The 19,226-nt window shown below is 32.7% G+C and overlaps 1 protein-coding gene across 5 annotated transcripts in view; it reads left to right on the forward strand.

Moving 5' to 3' along the window:
* Positions 1-19,226, forward strand: part of LOC149782096 (uncharacterized) — an 82,346-nt gene that overhangs the window by 35,638 nt on the left and 27,482 nt on the right. For all 5 annotated transcript variants that reach the window (XM_089933530.1, XM_089933531.1, XM_089933532.1 and 2 more), the window contains exons 2-9: positions 1,994-2,109; positions 2,823-2,972; positions 11,354-11,506; positions 12,435-12,513; positions 14,274-14,323; positions 16,458-16,512; positions 17,637-17,794; positions 19,122-19,151. In XM_089933530.1, the coding sequence (XP_089789656.1) occupies positions 1,994-2,109; positions 2,823-2,972; positions 11,354-11,506; positions 12,435-12,513; positions 14,274-14,323; positions 16,458-16,512; positions 17,637-17,794; positions 19,122-19,151 (791 nt within the window). The remainder of the gene's footprint in view (positions 1-1,993; positions 2,110-2,822; positions 2,973-11,353; positions 11,507-12,434; positions 12,514-14,273; positions 14,324-16,457; positions 16,513-17,636; positions 17,795-19,121; positions 19,152-19,226) is intronic.

Below are 19,226 nucleotides of genomic sequence, written 5' to 3' on the forward strand. Positions count from 1 at the left end.
CAGCATTCAGCACTTTACTACTCTTATATCCATAGACTTGTCCTTTCCACATAATGAGATGTTTATATAAATCAATAAAGATACTAAAAATCGCTTTCTTTTCATCGAGTAGCATTTCAATTAAAAGTAAAGAAATATAAAATGGCGACTACTTCACTATTATTCTTCTTAAAACCAAATTCGTTAGTAATATCATAATTAATTACCCAAGAGGACAGTCATTGATTTAATATGCAAGTGGAAACATTTCCTTACCAAGTAAGCAATGTTATCCCTATATACGTTATTGCATCGGATGCATCACCTATTTTAAATAATTGGAATCATTAGACCTTTCTCCAATTTGAAGGATAAATACCGCTGCTAAATATCATATTAAAACGTTTCAGCATGCAAAATGGATAAAAGTGGAAATGAATCAATAGTTTATTCAAGCAAACTGTTTCAAGACCAGATGCTTCATTTTTTTTACAGCTGAGCTAAATTCTTCAATCGTAATTGGAGCATCAAACTCTACAACTAGGTTGTCTTAAATCCACATATACACCTTTCTTCTTTTATGGAACATATTATTACGTATATTTAATATTCGATCTGTTTTCTTGCTTTTCTTAATGATTAAATGATATATCTGTATTTTATACTTAACCTATGTCCAAAGTCAAGATAATTGTGTATCTTACCAGAGATATGTATTTTGGAAACAAGATAATACATAGCTAATATTTCTCTATAAGTGTAGCTTGAATATTCAGATTATTATTAATTGTAAAACATGTTTATTTTAAACTGAGTTAAATATACTGTCTTGCCTCTGACCTTAGAAACTTCCAGAATGGATATTTCCCATCAAGTTGACATATTATTTGAGAAAACAGTAATTGCGGCTTAGCTCAACTAGAGAGGTATATAATCTTTTTTATCTAAGAAATATTCATTCTTGCTTTAAACATCTCAAGCATGTTGTGCTCGGTTTTGATATGGTTGGATTTATTTATTCAAATTATTTTTCACTGGAATTACAAAGTTCTCAATATTATTCGTGGACTAAATCATTAATTTGGAATTATTGTGAGTTCAGACAATGACGTTTTGGATTATATTATTGTGATAGATCACAAGACTGTTAGCACATCACCATAATCCAGGCCATTGGCACATTTGCACATTCGAGACTACATGCACATCAACACATTCACTATCAGAATTTTTTTGGAACAATATTGAAATTCAATTGGAACTTTATAGATTTGGACTTGTGATAAAAAATTAAACTATTTGGGATTTAATTCACATAACTGACAATTCTTTTTAAATTTTCACTTTGTATTCTAGAGAATAAATTTACTGTTTGAAATTTAGAAAACTTGTTAGTTTTCGCGTTATTATGTTCTGTTAGTTTCGTAATAATACACTGGGTGAGCAATTTGTGAACACTGAGAATACTATGAGTTTTATGGGTATTTAGCACCAGGTAACCGATTGTCAGACTTAACCGCAATCTTTTTGCTCTTGTTGATTTGGAAGTCCTTGTTGTGTTTTTATGTTTCATGAGATTACCGTTAAAGATGTACAACTGGATACTTACTTGCAATGAAGAAGTTATTCACCGTGAATGTATCCTTACATTTGGACAAGCAAACGTTTTTGCATAAATCCAGCTTAATTTTGAATATATTAAAAAGAGGTATCACTAAGCTATACATATTTGTTTCCTTAAGTACAATTATCCATTCTTGGATTTTTTACAACATTATTATGACATTAAAATTCTCGAGTTAAAATGCAGAAATACAAATGTTGCATAAAGTTTGAATAATTATGGTCCAAGAGTGCGATCAGTTCCAAACGAATAATTCTAGCAAACCTGAATACCAATACAAAATTGCGAGAGTAAACGTTATTAATTATTTCGTATTACAATTAGTAGATATCTATCAATATATTACGCAATACGATTTTAATATACCCGTTATTATTTTCTCTTGTATAGCATTCGAGCAATTGTTGTATTGCAATTGATCCACGGGACTTGTTTTTGTCCATCAGACCAAATATATCACAATGTGACAGAGTCTTGTTGTTACCCAGTTTTTAACTGCAGACCTGGTAAGTTTTCTACAATGAACTTCTCTGTTCCTACTCACGATTCATAATCGTATTGTTTTCTCATGAAACATTATTCTGAAACTCAAGCCGGAAAAGAGAACACAAACTGTTCTTTATTGCGCTGCTTGCCTTTGCGACTTTAAATCTTGGACCTGCAGTCATTCGAATCTCCATTCGAATTCATCTTGCCACCACAAATCACCAATAATTAAATAAGTATTATGTTTACCGGTTCGTAATTCAAATCACCGACGTGTAAATTGCAAATAATGATTGCTGACTCATAATGCAAATTACCTATAAGTAAATTGTTTCACTTATTTATCATGTACATGCTTCAGTTGTGCAGCTTTTTTCTGACTGTTTTCCGAATGAAACAAGACTTGAACTTTCATTAGCTAATTTGCTGTTATATATTAAACGAACTATTTTGTTTGGTAAAGTTTCTGATTAATAATAGTTCTATCTCATTTTTATGTACCACAATATTTATAAAATTTATCAATCATACATTCTTTTTTATTGATTGAATTATTGCTTGTTTCCCTCTTTCAATCTGATGTATAGTCATGATCTTTCAAAAAGCTAAATTTATTTATTAAATGCAAACAGCAGTCATTGATCAATTTACATATTTTACACTGAGGAGTTAAAGTCATTTATTTAATTTTCCTCTCTATGTAAAACTCGTTTCTGCTAAATTTTTACTCTAGGTAATGGAGTGGTGTTTTGTACCATAAATGGAACAAGCGATATGTGTACACCTTGCCCTAAAGGTGAAATACAGCCTCAGCTTGTCTCCTCTCTAGATGGTATTGATGCCACCTGCTTCAGGGATGAGACTCAAGATGACTGTAACAATGGTAAGCCTAGTACAAATGTTAGATGAGTGTGTGCATTTGCATTTTCATGCCCAGCAATCATGGATATGGTTAAACCTTATGTATCTCTGTGGTGTCTACGGTATGACCCTGGATCTCAGTCCCTCGCGGAGTAACGATGTACCCGGGGATCAGTATCATCAGCATTTAAATTTGTATTTGTATGCTTAGTTGTATATATGCTTATGTGTTTGAGATCTCAAAGTTATGACCCAGCGGCTAAGTTACTCATGCAGAGATGGCCTCCGTGATTAATATCAATTGTATGCTGACATTGTCTCTCAATTATCTCTCTCTCTCTCTCTCTCTCTCTCTCTCTCTCTCTCTCTCTCTATATATATATATATATATATATATATATATATATATGGAAATTTAGATGCTAAATGATAATACGGCAGTTTCGATTCTGTGACACAGCATCACGTCGCAGGACATGACCCAGTGGTCCCAGGGCCAAGAGTGGCATTGGTTGGTTGTTGGGTTATCAATCAGACCAGTCTATTCCCAGATATGTGTGAAACAAACCGTTATGCAATTATTGATGCGAAACTCATCTATGATCCCCTAACTTCTTTTCCATGGGAAAACGATCAATATTTCAGAATTGCTGACACAATCTACACCCATAGGACTATCAATTATCCAAATCTCATCCGACTTACCCTAACGATGTAGGAACTTGCAAAAGGTGTGCAAGCTCGTGCAGACGGACGGATTGGCTGTATAATAATAACATCTCCGCGTTCTCAATAAAAGTAAATAATAATAATAATAATAATAATAATAATAATACATTAAGAATGTTTTACTGTATTTATCGTAACTAGTATGACTCTTTCTTGCCAAACAAGTATTGGAACTTGTATTCTGTCATTGGGCTAGAGGCAAGCTTATTATGCTGAAAATAATGTACTAATAAAGTGTAAGTCGCATGACCGATATAAATGCTACGAATGATCTGTGGAGTACTGCTTGAAACCTTGGAAATGTATATTTACAAACGTTATCTGCATTATTAGCAAGACTTTGCCATAAAACGCCATAGCATGTGCTATTTGACCTCCCATCGATTGTGACGTCATGGTTGATGTATGATTTTACTGTAACGGTTGTTGAAATGTATTTAATAGCGAATGTATTTAACGAAATAACGATATAGTGCACACAAATTGACTATTATTGCATTAAAAACAATAAATATATTCCAAAAAGAAACAATACTATTGGCTTTTTAACAGTAAAGATTCGGTCGATAGATACTGATTAGAGTGTGGTATGAAATTTGAGTAAAATAAATTCAATTGGGCAGTATGGATTGGTAACATCAGAATCTGAAATATAACATTGTCCTTGATAAGATAAAAGTATACCCGAATTGGCAAAAGCTATATATATATATATATATATATATATATATATATATATATATATATATATATATATATATATACATTAACGGGCAAAAACGCAAAATGGTTATAACTCAGATGAGAAAAACATACGATTTCAGGCTCATATTTCGCGATATAAATATAAACTGCACTATACGGCAGGTCGTACTTGTATATTCGTATTACCAAGCGACCAGGTGATGACAATAAATAGCATATAAGGTTCTAATACATTTTTTCAAAGTTCATAAGTTATATTTGTACTAAGAATAAATGCTATTAGAAATATCAACATAGTAAAAATATAATACCAATATGTTGATATACAGTGTGTAACAACACATCAGGGAACAGATTATAAAATAATAGAACTAGGTCCAGGATTGGTTAATAATATTTATGAGGACAGAACGGCAGGACTACTAGGTAAGAATAATGAATTTCTTGTACCTCCAGATACACACACACATCTAATATACTTCATAATTTGAAATATATGGATCGTGCAATGAGTAAAGAAGCGTTTATTAATATGTCTATAAGTGTGTGTGTGTGTGTGATTCGGATTTTAGACGTAGCTTTAACAATCTTTCTGTGATATCGCTACGACGTCTGCAGTGTGGTAGTTTATAGTGATGTCTAGCACAAGGTCATCATGTCGCAGACATGTAGCATGATGCCCCACCCAGTCACATTATCCTGACACTAGGCCGACGAGTCCTAACACTAAACTCTTAATGCTGATTGCCTAGCGAGGCAGCTGCTAGTACCATTCTCATAAGCGTTTGATATGACTCGGCTGGGGTATATAATTGCAGGAGCTGGCGCAACTGTCTTTTTAAAGTAACTATCTAGTTCATCTCTATTCCATTCTCCTACTACAAAGTAGGCCTTTAATATAATTGCATTATATTATAATATTATTATATTATATTAAATTGATGTTATTCCGGACAAAGCAACAAAATACCACATTTCTCTATATACGAAACAAGGAAAACTTTCACATTTTAATGGTATTTTGGATATATTTCTTTATGTTTTAAAAACAATATAAACAGTTGCTACTCCTTTTTGATTTGACACCACGTCTTGCTGCGTACATGTTATGCCGTATTGAGATCATCGAACAGTATAATGATATACGTCGGGATAATATTAAGTTGCTGTATGAACTTCTATTTTATTCACTTTGAATAAGGTCATACTTGTGTAGAGAATATCAGTGAAGTTGTATTAAAGACTTACTTTGAGGAGTCCAACAAATAAAATAATAGAATAATCGAATGAAGAAATGTCAATTAGAGGGAAACAATTGTTTCAATTATAGCAGATGGAGATATGCATCGGGGTTCTATGTATTTAGATTTTAATATTAGTGAAGATTTGAAATTTTATATCACTACATATCAACAATAATGTCGAAGCTGAACAATAACATCTTTTAATTGTATGTCAATTATATATTTAGAATTTAAGTGAAGTTAATGTGCTAGCGCATATCTCGTGTACGGTATGGAATCTCATGCAACGGCATATTGATTTGCTTATTTCATGTGCAATAAATGACAAATAGCATTTAGCAGACATTCTAATATTTACCATCATTACATAGGAATAGCGGAAGTTATCATCGAGGAAGGAACTGCTAATTTTTGAACATTCACAGGAAGCAATTATCTGTGCACAGAATTTGATCCTAATTAAAGAAACATAGAGAAGAACTAATGAAATCAACTGAAAACAAAACAAAACATAACCAACTGAATACTTAAACGAAAGAGTAAGTAAGCGTGCCCAGCTTTTTCCTGTCTTTGATATATATATATATATTGATTCTCAGTCAGATGCTAGTATCGCTTGTAAACAATCTCTCGCAACCTAAATTAATAATCCTTACCAACTTTCTGATAAACATATTATTTTTCAATTAATGGCAACAAGTGTTTATCTTGGCTATAAATATAAAGTTCTTAGACGTCCTAGATGAACACAATTTAACTAGATACATACAATGAAGAAAATATCGCTTGAATTATAAAGAATACATTTGAAAAAGGCTTAAAAGTGAGTAAATACGACAGAAAAACAGATGGCGAGTAGGAATATAATTATTTGCAAGGGTGTCAATTAGATCTGTAAGTTATAGAATCAACCAAATATTTCTTTGAGGTGCACCAATAGGGTAATACATTTTATGAAATAGAACACAGATTAGTAAATAAACAATAAAAAAAATAAACATACAGTTAAAGAGAAAACAAAACTGAGATGCACACAAAGAATATATATATATATATATATATATATATATATATATCTATATATATATATATATATATATATATATATATATATATATATATATATATATATATATATATATATATATATATATATAATATTGCTGATCGAAAGGTTAATATCCTGAATTGATTAAAATCCATTCTCTCCGAAAGATGTGGACTGCTGAAATTATCATAACGTCCATATTAAATACTAAATATGCACCGAAACAACAACGCTATAATATGACTATATGTCGCACTGCAGAGAAAGTATACACTGGGTTTGATTGAAGCACACCATTTAAACTGTTTGCTTTTTTATTGTAATTGTCTGACCAGCCGTTATGTACAATATAACTTATAAAATAAACTGGTTTGTAGAGACAACTGTGGAATTCTAATCGATTCTGGGGATGAATTATATAAATGGCTAGGCTTATTTATTACTGTATACCAGAAAACTAATATTTTGTTTCAGATAGATAGGTGCCTGTTTAGATGATGATTATATATATGACAATAACATTTCTTCCTGAAAAGGTCTTTTACTCAAAAGCTAAATAAGCCATGGAAAACATTTGGATTAAATTTACGTTGTAACAGCTGTTACTATTGATGAAATATTTACAAAAATAAGATAAAACCTTTTAATGAGGCTGAAAGTTTTGTTTGATTACAAGGCTTGATGAGATTAGCTACGTTGTATCCCATGGGTCAACATAGCCCCACAGTAAAGTACACATCTAATCCATAACGTTTAATCCTTGTTACCGCGGCATTGTATTTCGTATGATCTCGTTATATTCAATTGTTGATGGTTTATTATCTTATTTAGCAGACAGTCTTTTGTACGTATCTGATTTGAGATTATTTTAAGCAACATATTTTTTATTTCCCTTTCATTCTTTTTTTTTTTTATGTCGGTTAAAAAATCATATGCTTCTAAGGCCAATAATTCTAGTAATGGTTCGTCATTCATCTCATATTTGAACAATCCATCGCTCGTATTTTAACTAATGGTATTCCATATATTTTATCCCTGTTGGCTTCTGTGGGAAAATTATTTATTTTATTTAACATCATTTTAAATATTGTCAGTGGCAACATTAATGCAAGCAGAATCTTTATAAATACTTAATAACTTCATTTTATCATCATACTGATACCTTAGCAGGTTATAAAAAATTCAAACATCGGCAACTTACTTCAACCTGGGTAAAGTTGCTATAAATTGGTTTGATTAATTGTATTTTGTTGTTCTTTAAAATACTGCTAGACTTTCATTTCACACTATTCTTCTTCCAAGTGGAATATTCGTTTGAAGTTTAGAATATTTCTTTTCAACAACTCTTTTTTTCAAATTGATCAGGTGTATTTTGTTTTAAAGATGTAGTTTTACTGTGTGATTTTATCCGCGGTTCGTGTTGAAATATAAATCCTCCACGAAACATTTCAGTCTACTAATAACTTATTTTCTTTGCATTGAAGGAACTCAAAGTTTTGTACTCTTTTATCATCGAATAATTTTATTTATTTGTTCTTGTTTTATTTTGGTTTAGTGTTATTTTTTGTCGTAAAAATACATTTTCTTCACTGTAACGTTTTTGACACCAAAGGATACTCTTTAAAATAGTGGCGAAACGTTTTGTATGCTTTTAAATATAATTTTTATATTCCACCTGTTTTAGAATCTTCATTTCAAGATAAAAATTGTTTCTTCTAATTGTTGTATCACTTCTTGGTTAGCCCATTTAAAGTTTCTAACGAGCATTAGCTTGTACAAAGTCTTGGCATTACTGCATACAAATTTTCAAACGCTGGGTACATAACAAATGCGTTACTTTGACATTGATGGATCGTATTCACCATTATCTTCTTTATAATACTTATGCTTTGCTATAACATATCTATAATATAGCATTTAATCCTCCTCTGATTCCGGATTTAATCATTAAGCACATATCATCTTATTGATATCTACGTTTTTTAAGTTGATGTAATGATGTAAAAAGTAAAGAAGATATTTACAAAAAATTTGAGCTAAAGGTTTAGCCATGTTTACAATTAACAATGGAATTTCAATTGAAATGTTCAAATTTCCAAATGTGTCGCAGGTCGAGTTATATTTGGATATAAAGGGTTTGGTAAACAAAGTTAATTTTTCCTGTCATTTTGATTGGTCTCTGAGAATTTATTAAGCTTACAGTTGTGTTCAGATAAAATTTGAGGTTAATTATCGAAATCAAGCAATGGAAATTACAAAGTGCTCATTGAGTTTTGGACTAAAACACTACTTTGGGATTAATGTTAATTCGTTCTAAGATATTCTGGGATTTTAGTTCTAATCCTGTTTTGGTGTATCAGTACATTCAAGACAACTGTGGTACCTCTGGACATTCAAAACTATTGAACTTTACTCGGAACATTCTTTATTTTTGGACATTATTATAGGAAATTGAGGAGTATTTGGGATTAAGCGCACAATATTGTGTCTTCTTTTATTTTTTTGGTATTTTAGAGAAATCATTTTTGTTCAATTGTTACTTGAATTGTTTGTCTCATTTCTTTAAGACCTAGGATCGTAAAACTCTAACAATGTATTCAACTTTAACGTTATAACATTTGTCATTCATCGAATTGTAATTTTTCCTGGATTTCTATTTTCAAATAAATTTCTAAACGTTCTGCATATATCATCTCCCATTTTTAGTTTTACTCTCGTAGCTCAGATATGCATTGCAAAGACATATATTACCTTCAATATGTATTTGTATTTATGGTTGCTGTTAATAGAAAAGTAAACTCTTATTTCAAAGACGTCGGGCAGGAATTTGTCATTTGCAACGTTATCATAGTCCCATTTTTTATATCTTTGCTTCATCTCTTTGTGTGATATGTAAGTGGACTGATTTATATGTCAGTCTTAATTTCAGAATATGTTATAGGACCTGGAACTGCTATTGTCGTATTACCCCGTCTAATCTGCCTGGCAATTGAATACTATTTGCGAAAGCAACTAGACTTTCAATATCATGGAATAGATGTTTAGATGTTGCAAATATTGTTCTTGGTTAGTTTAAGTTGAATTCATGTTCATTTAAATATATAATTCAGCTTCAAGTAATTATTAAAAATGTTTGAAAATGACGATCTGCCCATACGTTGCCTTTCAGTCGAGAAAACAGACAACTTAAGAATTGTTGTGCACTGGGCGTTCTCGTGACGAAATCCATTTGGCGACCTAAGAAGCTTCAATCAATTAAAATATACAGTTGACAAAAACCCAATTGGATTATCTTGGCTGAAGACAGAAAACTTTAGAGTGTAGTCAGTTTGTAGTGATCTGCGAGCCAACCTGAAGTCTTAGTTGCACCTGAAGCTCCTAAATCACGTGTATTTAAACAATCTCAGCCCATATTGTTGCCAAATTGATTTTACACTGGCATCGCGGTCAGCAAGACTGTGTACGTAATAGAAAAAAATATGCTATAACACAGACTCGAACGCTCACCATTATAGTTTGTGAGCTAACGTTCTGCAGCTTCTTTATCCAGCCACAAAACTAGCGTAGAACACGCTTTCTTAATAACGAACACGAAACCACTAGTTGTTAATTCATCAAAATAACTACATTTAGTTTTAAAAAAATAATAATGCATACGTTCACGATAAGTTTTTTTGAACTTAATTACCTCAGCAAGATATTTTGCATATTTAGACATCTGAAAATGGATTAAAAGGACTTTGAGATATTAAAATTCTGTGAGAATAAATTAGATCGAAACTGTAATTTTTTTAATTAATGTTAACATAAATTAGTAACATAGGGAATATAATCTGCTTCTGGTTATTTGGAGGTCATTAGAGATATCTAGTAAACTTCTAAATTTGAAGATCTCTGGTTTTTTTTAAAAAAATTTGCAGACCATTGGCTGTGTGTTTGCAAATAAAATTGTGAAGGTCATTGTTTGAGGTTTGTTTCACACAAATTTTGAAAACCATTGCCGCAAGTTTCATCGCAAAAGGATATGAAGAATGCTGATACAGGCTTTTAAATTCCCCAAAAAACAGCTACTCCAGATCCAGATTGTTCTCATTAAATTTTGTATACGGGTGGTGTAGGTGTCCTAATTTTCTTAAGAAAATTTTTGAGGACTACTGGTGTTAGTACTATATATATATATATATATATATATATATATATATATATATATATATATATATATATATATATATATATATATATATATATATATATATATATATATATATTCTAAGGACGTTAACGTAGGTGACTTATAGTTATTCTGTTTTTGCTTCTTTTGAAAATTAAAGTTTTGATGCTTCGTAGCACAGGATGTTTTATTCACTTCTGAGAACCAGTGGCCTAGGATGAAGGTCAAGGATGGAAGATTAGATAAGTAGGTGACCTAGCATATGTATAATATAATGACTGTTCGTAAGCTGCAATTAGATGTGAAATCCCGCAGTTTTCAGTTAATTTATTTTAATTACTATAAATTTCATTTCGCATTATCCCGGATAAGACGTACTTAAATGACGGTAACTGCCACTTTGTCTCATGTGTATCTTTATTTTTCGCACATCTTTTACTTCTTATGCAACAATCCAAAATAATATTTACCCGACTTTGAAACGAAACTAATACTTTTTATTTCAGACGAAATGATGCCTGCTAGAACGAGACATCCTTGTGGATTTCAATGTCTCTGCAACCATAATAACTGTTACTATGGTTTTGATCCATGCAGGTGCCCCCCAAAAAAATCCAGTAGTTGTGAAGTTGATATGACTTTGGACAAAAAAACGGGAGGTAAGAGACTATGGACAAAACAACGGGAGGTAGGAGACTTTAGACAAACAAAGGGAGGTAAGAGACTATATACAAAACAAGGGGATGTATGGAACTATGCACAAAACGAGACGTAAGAGACAATATACAAAACAAGGAGAGATAAGAGACAAGTGCCAGCTGTGAAATGGAATTTTTAATTTTTATATATTTATAAAAGATAAGTAGAATTATATATGTCCTCTCATACTAAATGTACACCTCCTTGCATATATAGTCACAGTAGGTGAGCTACTATATTGATGACCCTTGTTGCTATGAAAATAATTCGAATGCTATAAAATGCAGGGAAGAAACGAATAAACAAAACCATGGGAGATAAACACAATAATTTGTGCTATTTCATAATAGCTACTTAAAATGAAAAGTTTTTAAATGAGTACTCGAGGACTCTGATATTTTATACTGATATCACTCCAGGACACTGAGACACGAGGTTCATTCATGCATATTGTTAAATCGATTTTCAAAACTTCGTAATATATGAAATTAATTTGTTTTAAATACAAATAATTACAATTATGCTTATTTCAGGAAATCAATTTAAAAAATCTGTATTTGAACCATTGTTTGCAATTATTGTCCAAGCACTCAAGAGGATGGCATGAGTACGTAAATTCTTTATGGAGTGATACATTAATAACTTCTAGTTTTCTGATGTCATGTGATGCGAGTTTAACCAATCTAAAATACTTGATACAATGGCTTGGTAGCAATGTGTAATTACGTAATGGAAAGTCCTGCATTAACGATATTTATAATGTATACTAAATGGCGGCCTAACTTTGATGCACCAATGCTTCGTCCTTTTTGTACTTTTACTGACTTTTCGGCATGGGAAACTATGCCTTAAATAATTATTGCAATCTTTCTTAATTGTGTCTTTCAGAATGCGTGAAATGTCCCAAGTACACGTTCAAGAACAATACCGGATGTGGATTGTGTCATTACAATGAAACGGAATGGTTGTAAGAAGAAAATATTTGAAATTAAAGCAAACATGTATCAGATATATTTGTACGGCACGATTTTGAGGAGCATTCGTTTAAGGTGAAACCGCGTAATATCTATAAAAAATTGCTTATCCGGCAAATTTAAATGAAGTTTAATGCTTTAATTTTAACATCTTATGACCAAAATAATATTTCTTGCTAATAATCCTTATAAGACACACGGTACTAATTGCATGGAAAAATGGGTGCCAGTCTGGAAATGGGCGAAGATCAGATAGAGTATATATGAGTTTGGCTGGTCAGGATTCGTTGATAATGAAAATTAGACATTATTTAAAGAAATATTTTGAGAGCTTATCCTAGTCGTAACTGAGCAAAATATAGAGATATTGTTTTGTTGCTGGAATTTCAGACCTATAACAGTCTTGAGTTTTGGAGCACTCATTACTGAAATTAGCATCTGACTTTTTGGTGCCGAATTGGAAGCACATGTTTCAAACACATGTAGGTCCAGAAGATACCCCAGCACATATCTTTTCTCAATACAGAAGCTGTCGTCCAGCACTCATCTATACTGATAACTATAGGTTTGATCACGAGCACGCAACAATTTAAAGTTATTGAAGTTTTAATATCATGGTGTTTGCATGGGTGTACTCTGGTAACTGAATTAGTATTGTGAGTCCTGTATATTCGACAGAGTAGTTTCCCTTTTTGCTGGAAACATTTTCTCTAGTAAGCCTATGAAACATCTTAAGATTAGAAATCGAATAGCTTTCAATTTTTAAATATTCATGACTAAACTTATAGAACCATTCCTTTCTATACTTTTCTATAGAGAAAATATATCTGAGCTGTAGCCTTTTTTAAACTACAGATGTACAACATGCAATGTATAGCCTATTTAGGACACTACCAATCACCTGTTACATTCATTAAGTGTACCTGAGTCAAGTCTGTAAAAAGACATGATTAACATCAAATAAAGATATGAACTTCTGAACAAACTGCACATTCCAGATCTAATGGGATGTTGTAAGTTCTGTGCTTAATTGTTCATTGCCTTTGACAAAAGTTCCATAAGAATCAAATGTACACGGGCTATTTGAAAACTAGTTGGCAGTTTTATTACATTTATCGCAAATATACATGATCCGGAGCTTAATCCAAAAGTATTGCCAATGTTATGGATGAGGTGTCCTGTTTATTTTTGTAATATTTATTTATAAACTTCAACTCCAATGTGAAGTACGCATGTCGGTTTTTGCCATAATTGTAACGGACTGCGGGTATTCAGGCCCACTTGATATCTGCATGTTTTGAAAAAGATTCGTGCTTATGGTGTTCATTGTAATGTTAAAATGGAATTATGGGCTGAAGGATTTTTATGCTTTTCAGAGAAAAGAACTTCTTTGTAAGATCTTCTTGAAATTTATGTACCAAATATTATGGGATGGAATAATATAGTATTATTGGCCTGGATAATACAATATTTCGTTTTAAGAAGATGTTTTGCTGACTGAGATATTGGTCTTGACAGGTTTCACTGGTTAGTCCTTTTATATATGTGCGTGTTAAAGTGTATGTATGTATGTATGTGTGTGTGTGTGTGTGTGTGTGTGTGTTGGAATCTGGAATATTACTTGCCCCTACTTATTACAAAGATTGACTCTAGTACCGAAAATATTCTTTCATTGCAATCCAACATTTTCGACCTTTGTGTATCAAAGTAGATAAATATGATTTAAATTTCTCTCTTGTTTTCTTTCATCTAGCAATGATCACAGAAAAGGAATCTCCACCATGTTTACACCGTTGACTTCCAGTAAGTTTATATTTGTGTCTCTCTTCAAATTTAAATGATCTATAATCATTATTAGTATAACAGCTTGTCATGACGTAAATAAAGTCAGATATGTTTTCATGTGTTTTGTACAGATTTATTCTCGGAATGTGTTTTAAAACTCCACAACAAACTAAACAAACTCCCAAAACATTTTAGAGTGTATAAACATATGCATAAAAAGTGATGCGGTGACAGTGAATCATGAGATAATTTAATGTATGTATGTATGTATGTATGTATGTATGTATGTACGTACGTACTTACGTACGTACGTACGTACGTACATACGTATGTATGTATGTATGTACGGTTTCTGCCTCCTAGCCGCCTGTTAAAACTTCTGCCAATGCAGATTGTCCATCCGAATTCTTGAATATTGGACATTTTAGTTTGTCTATATTAAAAGAGTCTTTAAAAAACAGTTTTTAGAACAGTTTTTATTTAATGTTAACGGAATGCAAATATTCAGTTTTTAGAACAGTTTTTATTTAATGTTAACGGAATGCAAATATTCAGTTTTTAGAACAGTTTTTATTTAATGTTAACGGAATGCAAATATTCAGGCCCACTTGATATCTGCATGTTTTGAAAAAAGATTCGTGCTTATGGTGTTCATTGTTTGGATAAGAAGGCATAAAATGTTTAAAGCCAAGGAATGGAAACGGGTAGTATTATTCTAATGGTGCAGACAAAACCAAAATGCTAACGTCTTGCTATGTCTCTTTGGTGCGAAGAGTTAACTCCCATCACAACCAAGGAATACTTTCCTCGATTTTCCATTATCGAAATGACGATATAAATCAGAACAAAGTCATTTCATTCATTTCTGCAAACTACGACTTATCTCCACTGAAGGTCTGGACCCTTTGCTTAAATTGAACGATACGTTAGTTACGACGTAGTTGAATACAAGAACCTTCAAACTACTCTCTTGAGTCGCAATGACTCACCGCATGCGCCAGATCTATTTCCTATTCATTGAAGCTACTGCAGTTAGAATCAGTGGGATACGCACTTCATTCGTCTACATGAATAAACTGCGGTTTCGCCATGGTGGTTTGGAACTTTTCATTGCTAAGGACAGGCTCCCCTTAAAGGGAAATTATACCTCTATCTGGAAACTGTCGTTCATTTTGGACTCGTCATATCAGCGATGTCTGCAGGACCACAGAAGGGTTGATGTGGTACTTGAAACCAAACTTAGCCGATCAAAATAACGAAGTTTTATTTGTTCTCACTACTGAATAGCTGGAGGGACAATATTTCTACTCAGACTCTAACGCCCTGGGCACATTTGGTTATCAGATAATACAAAGAGATTAACCCAAGACTTTATGCTCACATCAGCCAATAAGGTTAGGGCAGTCTAAGGTAGCACGAGATCGCAGATGCTCCCAAGTTAACATCATCCATGTTAACCAATGGTGGTAAGAGACGGCACTGTCAGGATTTTACAAGAAAGGGTTCAGTTTGACCGGATTGGGTCTATGCCAGCAACACCACAGGAGGAATTGTCTGTCATTCAACAACTTCATAGCGACACTGGTTATTCTATCTCTACTGGATGTGCGGGAACGACACTCCTCTCTGAAAACCACGTTCAATCATAGTCAAAGTGCTAATTCTATCCCGTATCTCCAACTGAACTCGAAACTGTTTCGCGCGTTGGAAGAATGTACATAGCTAAATTCGGTGTCAGTAGATGTAACACCCGCCCAATCTTACTTTTTCTCCCACGTATCATGAATTGGTAACATATTTAAAGAATATAACATTATTTGAGGTAAAGTATGTTTCATTTCGAAAATACCTTCTATCCGATGCCATCCCTGCAGGGACATTGCTGGAAAAGTTTCCACATTCTTTCCAAACAGTAACTGTCGATTGATGGGTTTTTGCGACAATCCCTCCATCCAAACGGAAACCATTCAGGCCTGGCTTCTGCCTAGGCAAGCATAAACGTTTTGGTGCTTTGATACAGAGAACTCCTTTTATTATCCTGGGAGCGATTGCGAGGTCTAAGATGTACTCCTAGCGTAGTATCATTGGGTACTTCGTATCAACGCAACATATTATGTTCCAAACCTTGGCTTGTCTACATTTTTTATTTCAGTCGGAGTCATTGATGAAAGCAGATACAATAATAGCAGGCATGTGGAAACTTTGAGGTAACTATGAAAATGTTATTGATCTTCTTATGTATGTTTTGTAGCTTTATTAGATTTGGGTTCCTGTTTACCTGCTTTGGTTCCTTCTTTTGCTAATAACATTTGAATCAGTTATGGGTTTCTTACATTTACACTATTGGGAAAGATATTATTGTCATCTGGTCACATTGTTATCTGTTGTTTGTTTAGTTTTACTTTTTCTTTGTATGTTTTCTTTAAAACAAAATCTGATTGCTGACAGATGCAATCCTCGTGTAGAATGTACAGTGTTTTATGTAATGTTTCTTCATTTTCATAATGCCTCTACTCTAAGCATTCTGTAAAGCCATGCTTTGTACAATTCGTTAATATTCCAAGTCGGACAAGAACACGATGTTGTCATAACATCTGGAAAAAGGTATTCTATACACTTGGTTGTCCTGTCATATTGTATTATGGGCAATGATAGAGCAGCTAAAGATGTCCTGCTGACACACGTTTTTAGTTGTTTAACCGGTATTAATCGACATGTCCTATCTGCTTGGCAAAGGATGTGGTATATATATTTCAAAGAAAATCCTAGGAACAGCATACCAAAACAAATTTACCCTATATTAGTACGATTTTCATTTTTACATTTGTATTTAATTTATTATACCCTGTGCCGAATTGTATCATCTTTATTCTTTATCTTGCATGCTCCCCTGTGGTTGATGTCATTTGCATGCTCTCCTGTGGTTGATGTCATTTGCATGCTCCCCTGTGGTTGATGTCATTGAAAAGACGTTAGTACATTTGATAAACAACCAGATAATGAGTGACAGAATTCTGGTAAAAATGATCGACCTCCCTCCTCCCAGATCCGTCCATCTCGTGCACACACACGCACTACCTTAAAATCTAATTAGTAGTATAATAAAATTTAGAGTATGTCCGATTATAGCCAAGGTGAATATTCAAGTAAGTACAACAGTTATGCACGTCTTGTGTCGATTTTAAAAACTTTGAAGAGTGACTGACCAATTTACATTCGCTTTTGACTAATTAGGTATGTGCATGTGTTTGACAAATAAATCTATTTGATCATAGGAGACCATCGTTGACCATTTAAAGACCACACTTAATTTCATGACTTTTTCCATCAGTGGCTTGGTCATTCCTATTGCTGCAGTGATTGCTATCAGTGTCGTCGTTGTTTTCGGAGTACTTCTGATCTTGGCGTGTATCTTTCGTCAGCGCCTGAAGGAGAAGTGGTTATTGCTGTACAGACAATGCCAAAATAGATCAGCTGATGACGATCCAGGTGATTATAATACTATCATGAGGCATTGTCTCTTATCATTTTCAACCATCATTTTTCTTCTGTTCTGTTCTTTTCATATTAATTAAATGCAGATTAATGTCAGCGGTGCTTATTTGGTTCAGTGGAAATACCGGATTTGTGGCATGTCGAGAACGTTATCATGCGCATCTCCTTATTTTAGCTGCACGTACTAATTTCTAACCTAGAGATTTACGCCTGTATTCGAATATATTGTGAATATTAGGTATTTATGCAGCATTCATCTTAAAAATAGAGAGGTAGGAAGTCAAAGCGATAGACATAAAACTTTCAAATACTTGAACTCTAACAAATAGTTTTAATTTTTTGAATTGTGACAGAAACTTTTCTATAATTAGAATGTACATATATTTTAATTTAGCATACAGGAGAACTTTGAAGCTGATGATAGTATTGAGAAATAAAATCTCCCGTTTATGTCTATATTTTGCAAATAAAAAAATTGTTGTTAATTGCAGTACGCATCATTATGATCCCCGTGTATACATCAAACATTTGTTCACTTTATTTGTATAAAAATACATATTACAGTCACTAATATAACTTAAGTAATGGATCATCATAGCTTTATTGCCTCCCTCCTTCTCGCGAAAAGCGTGGAACTTAGTATTTACAATTCGTTCGTCCATTCGTTTGTCCAGCCACCAACATATTTGTTTCAAATTTACAACTGTGTAGCTTTTAGAGGTTAAGAAATTTTACCGTTTATACTCTTTTCATCTTCCATGGAAGGTTTAACACATACTTTATCGGTGGATCCTGATTTCAAGGTCGAGGTTAAGGGTGAATATTTTCATCGTTGTATAACGTTCCTTTCCGATCAACTGATTAAATTTTGATATGTTTATATGCTATCATTAAATGACTTATTGCATATTAAATCGGGGTTCTGTCATTAAGGTCAAGGCTATTTGTTAGTTTGTTTTTTTTTCGCGCTTTATAACTTTAAAACTTCTTGAGTTTAAGGATGAAATTTAATTACTCAAAATAATATTTATTAACGCCTTATCTTGATGGTTAAGATTGTTATTTTATTGATTTACATTTCTCTTTCAGACTTTTCTTTGACCGCTAACTAAAATTGTATCCATTTGAGTCCAAGAGATGAAATTCAGTACATTAATATGAAGCTGGGAACTTACATGTATTATTTAATTTTCCGTCCGACCTTTGTTCGGTTCATCTGTCACGTTTTATTTCACTTCTTAATCTTGAATGTGTTCCACGTAAGTAGTATTTTTGCAAACCTGTTAACATGAATGAGTATCATTTGTTGCTTCTTTTTCAGAAAGTGAAACCCCTGTGATGGAAGTAAGACGTAAGTTTATGTTAGATTGGCAAACATGTTGGGAGTCTTTCTAAAATCATGTCTTAAGATTCCAGAATACAATAA

This window comes from Sinohyriopsis cumingii, chromosome 15 (assembly GCF_028554795.1).
Source record: "Sinohyriopsis cumingii isolate HCF-2022 chromosome 15, ASM2855479v2, whole genome shotgun sequence".
In the NCBI taxonomy this organism is placed as follows: Eukaryota; Metazoa; Mollusca; class Bivalvia; order Unionida; family Unionidae; genus Sinohyriopsis; species Sinohyriopsis cumingii.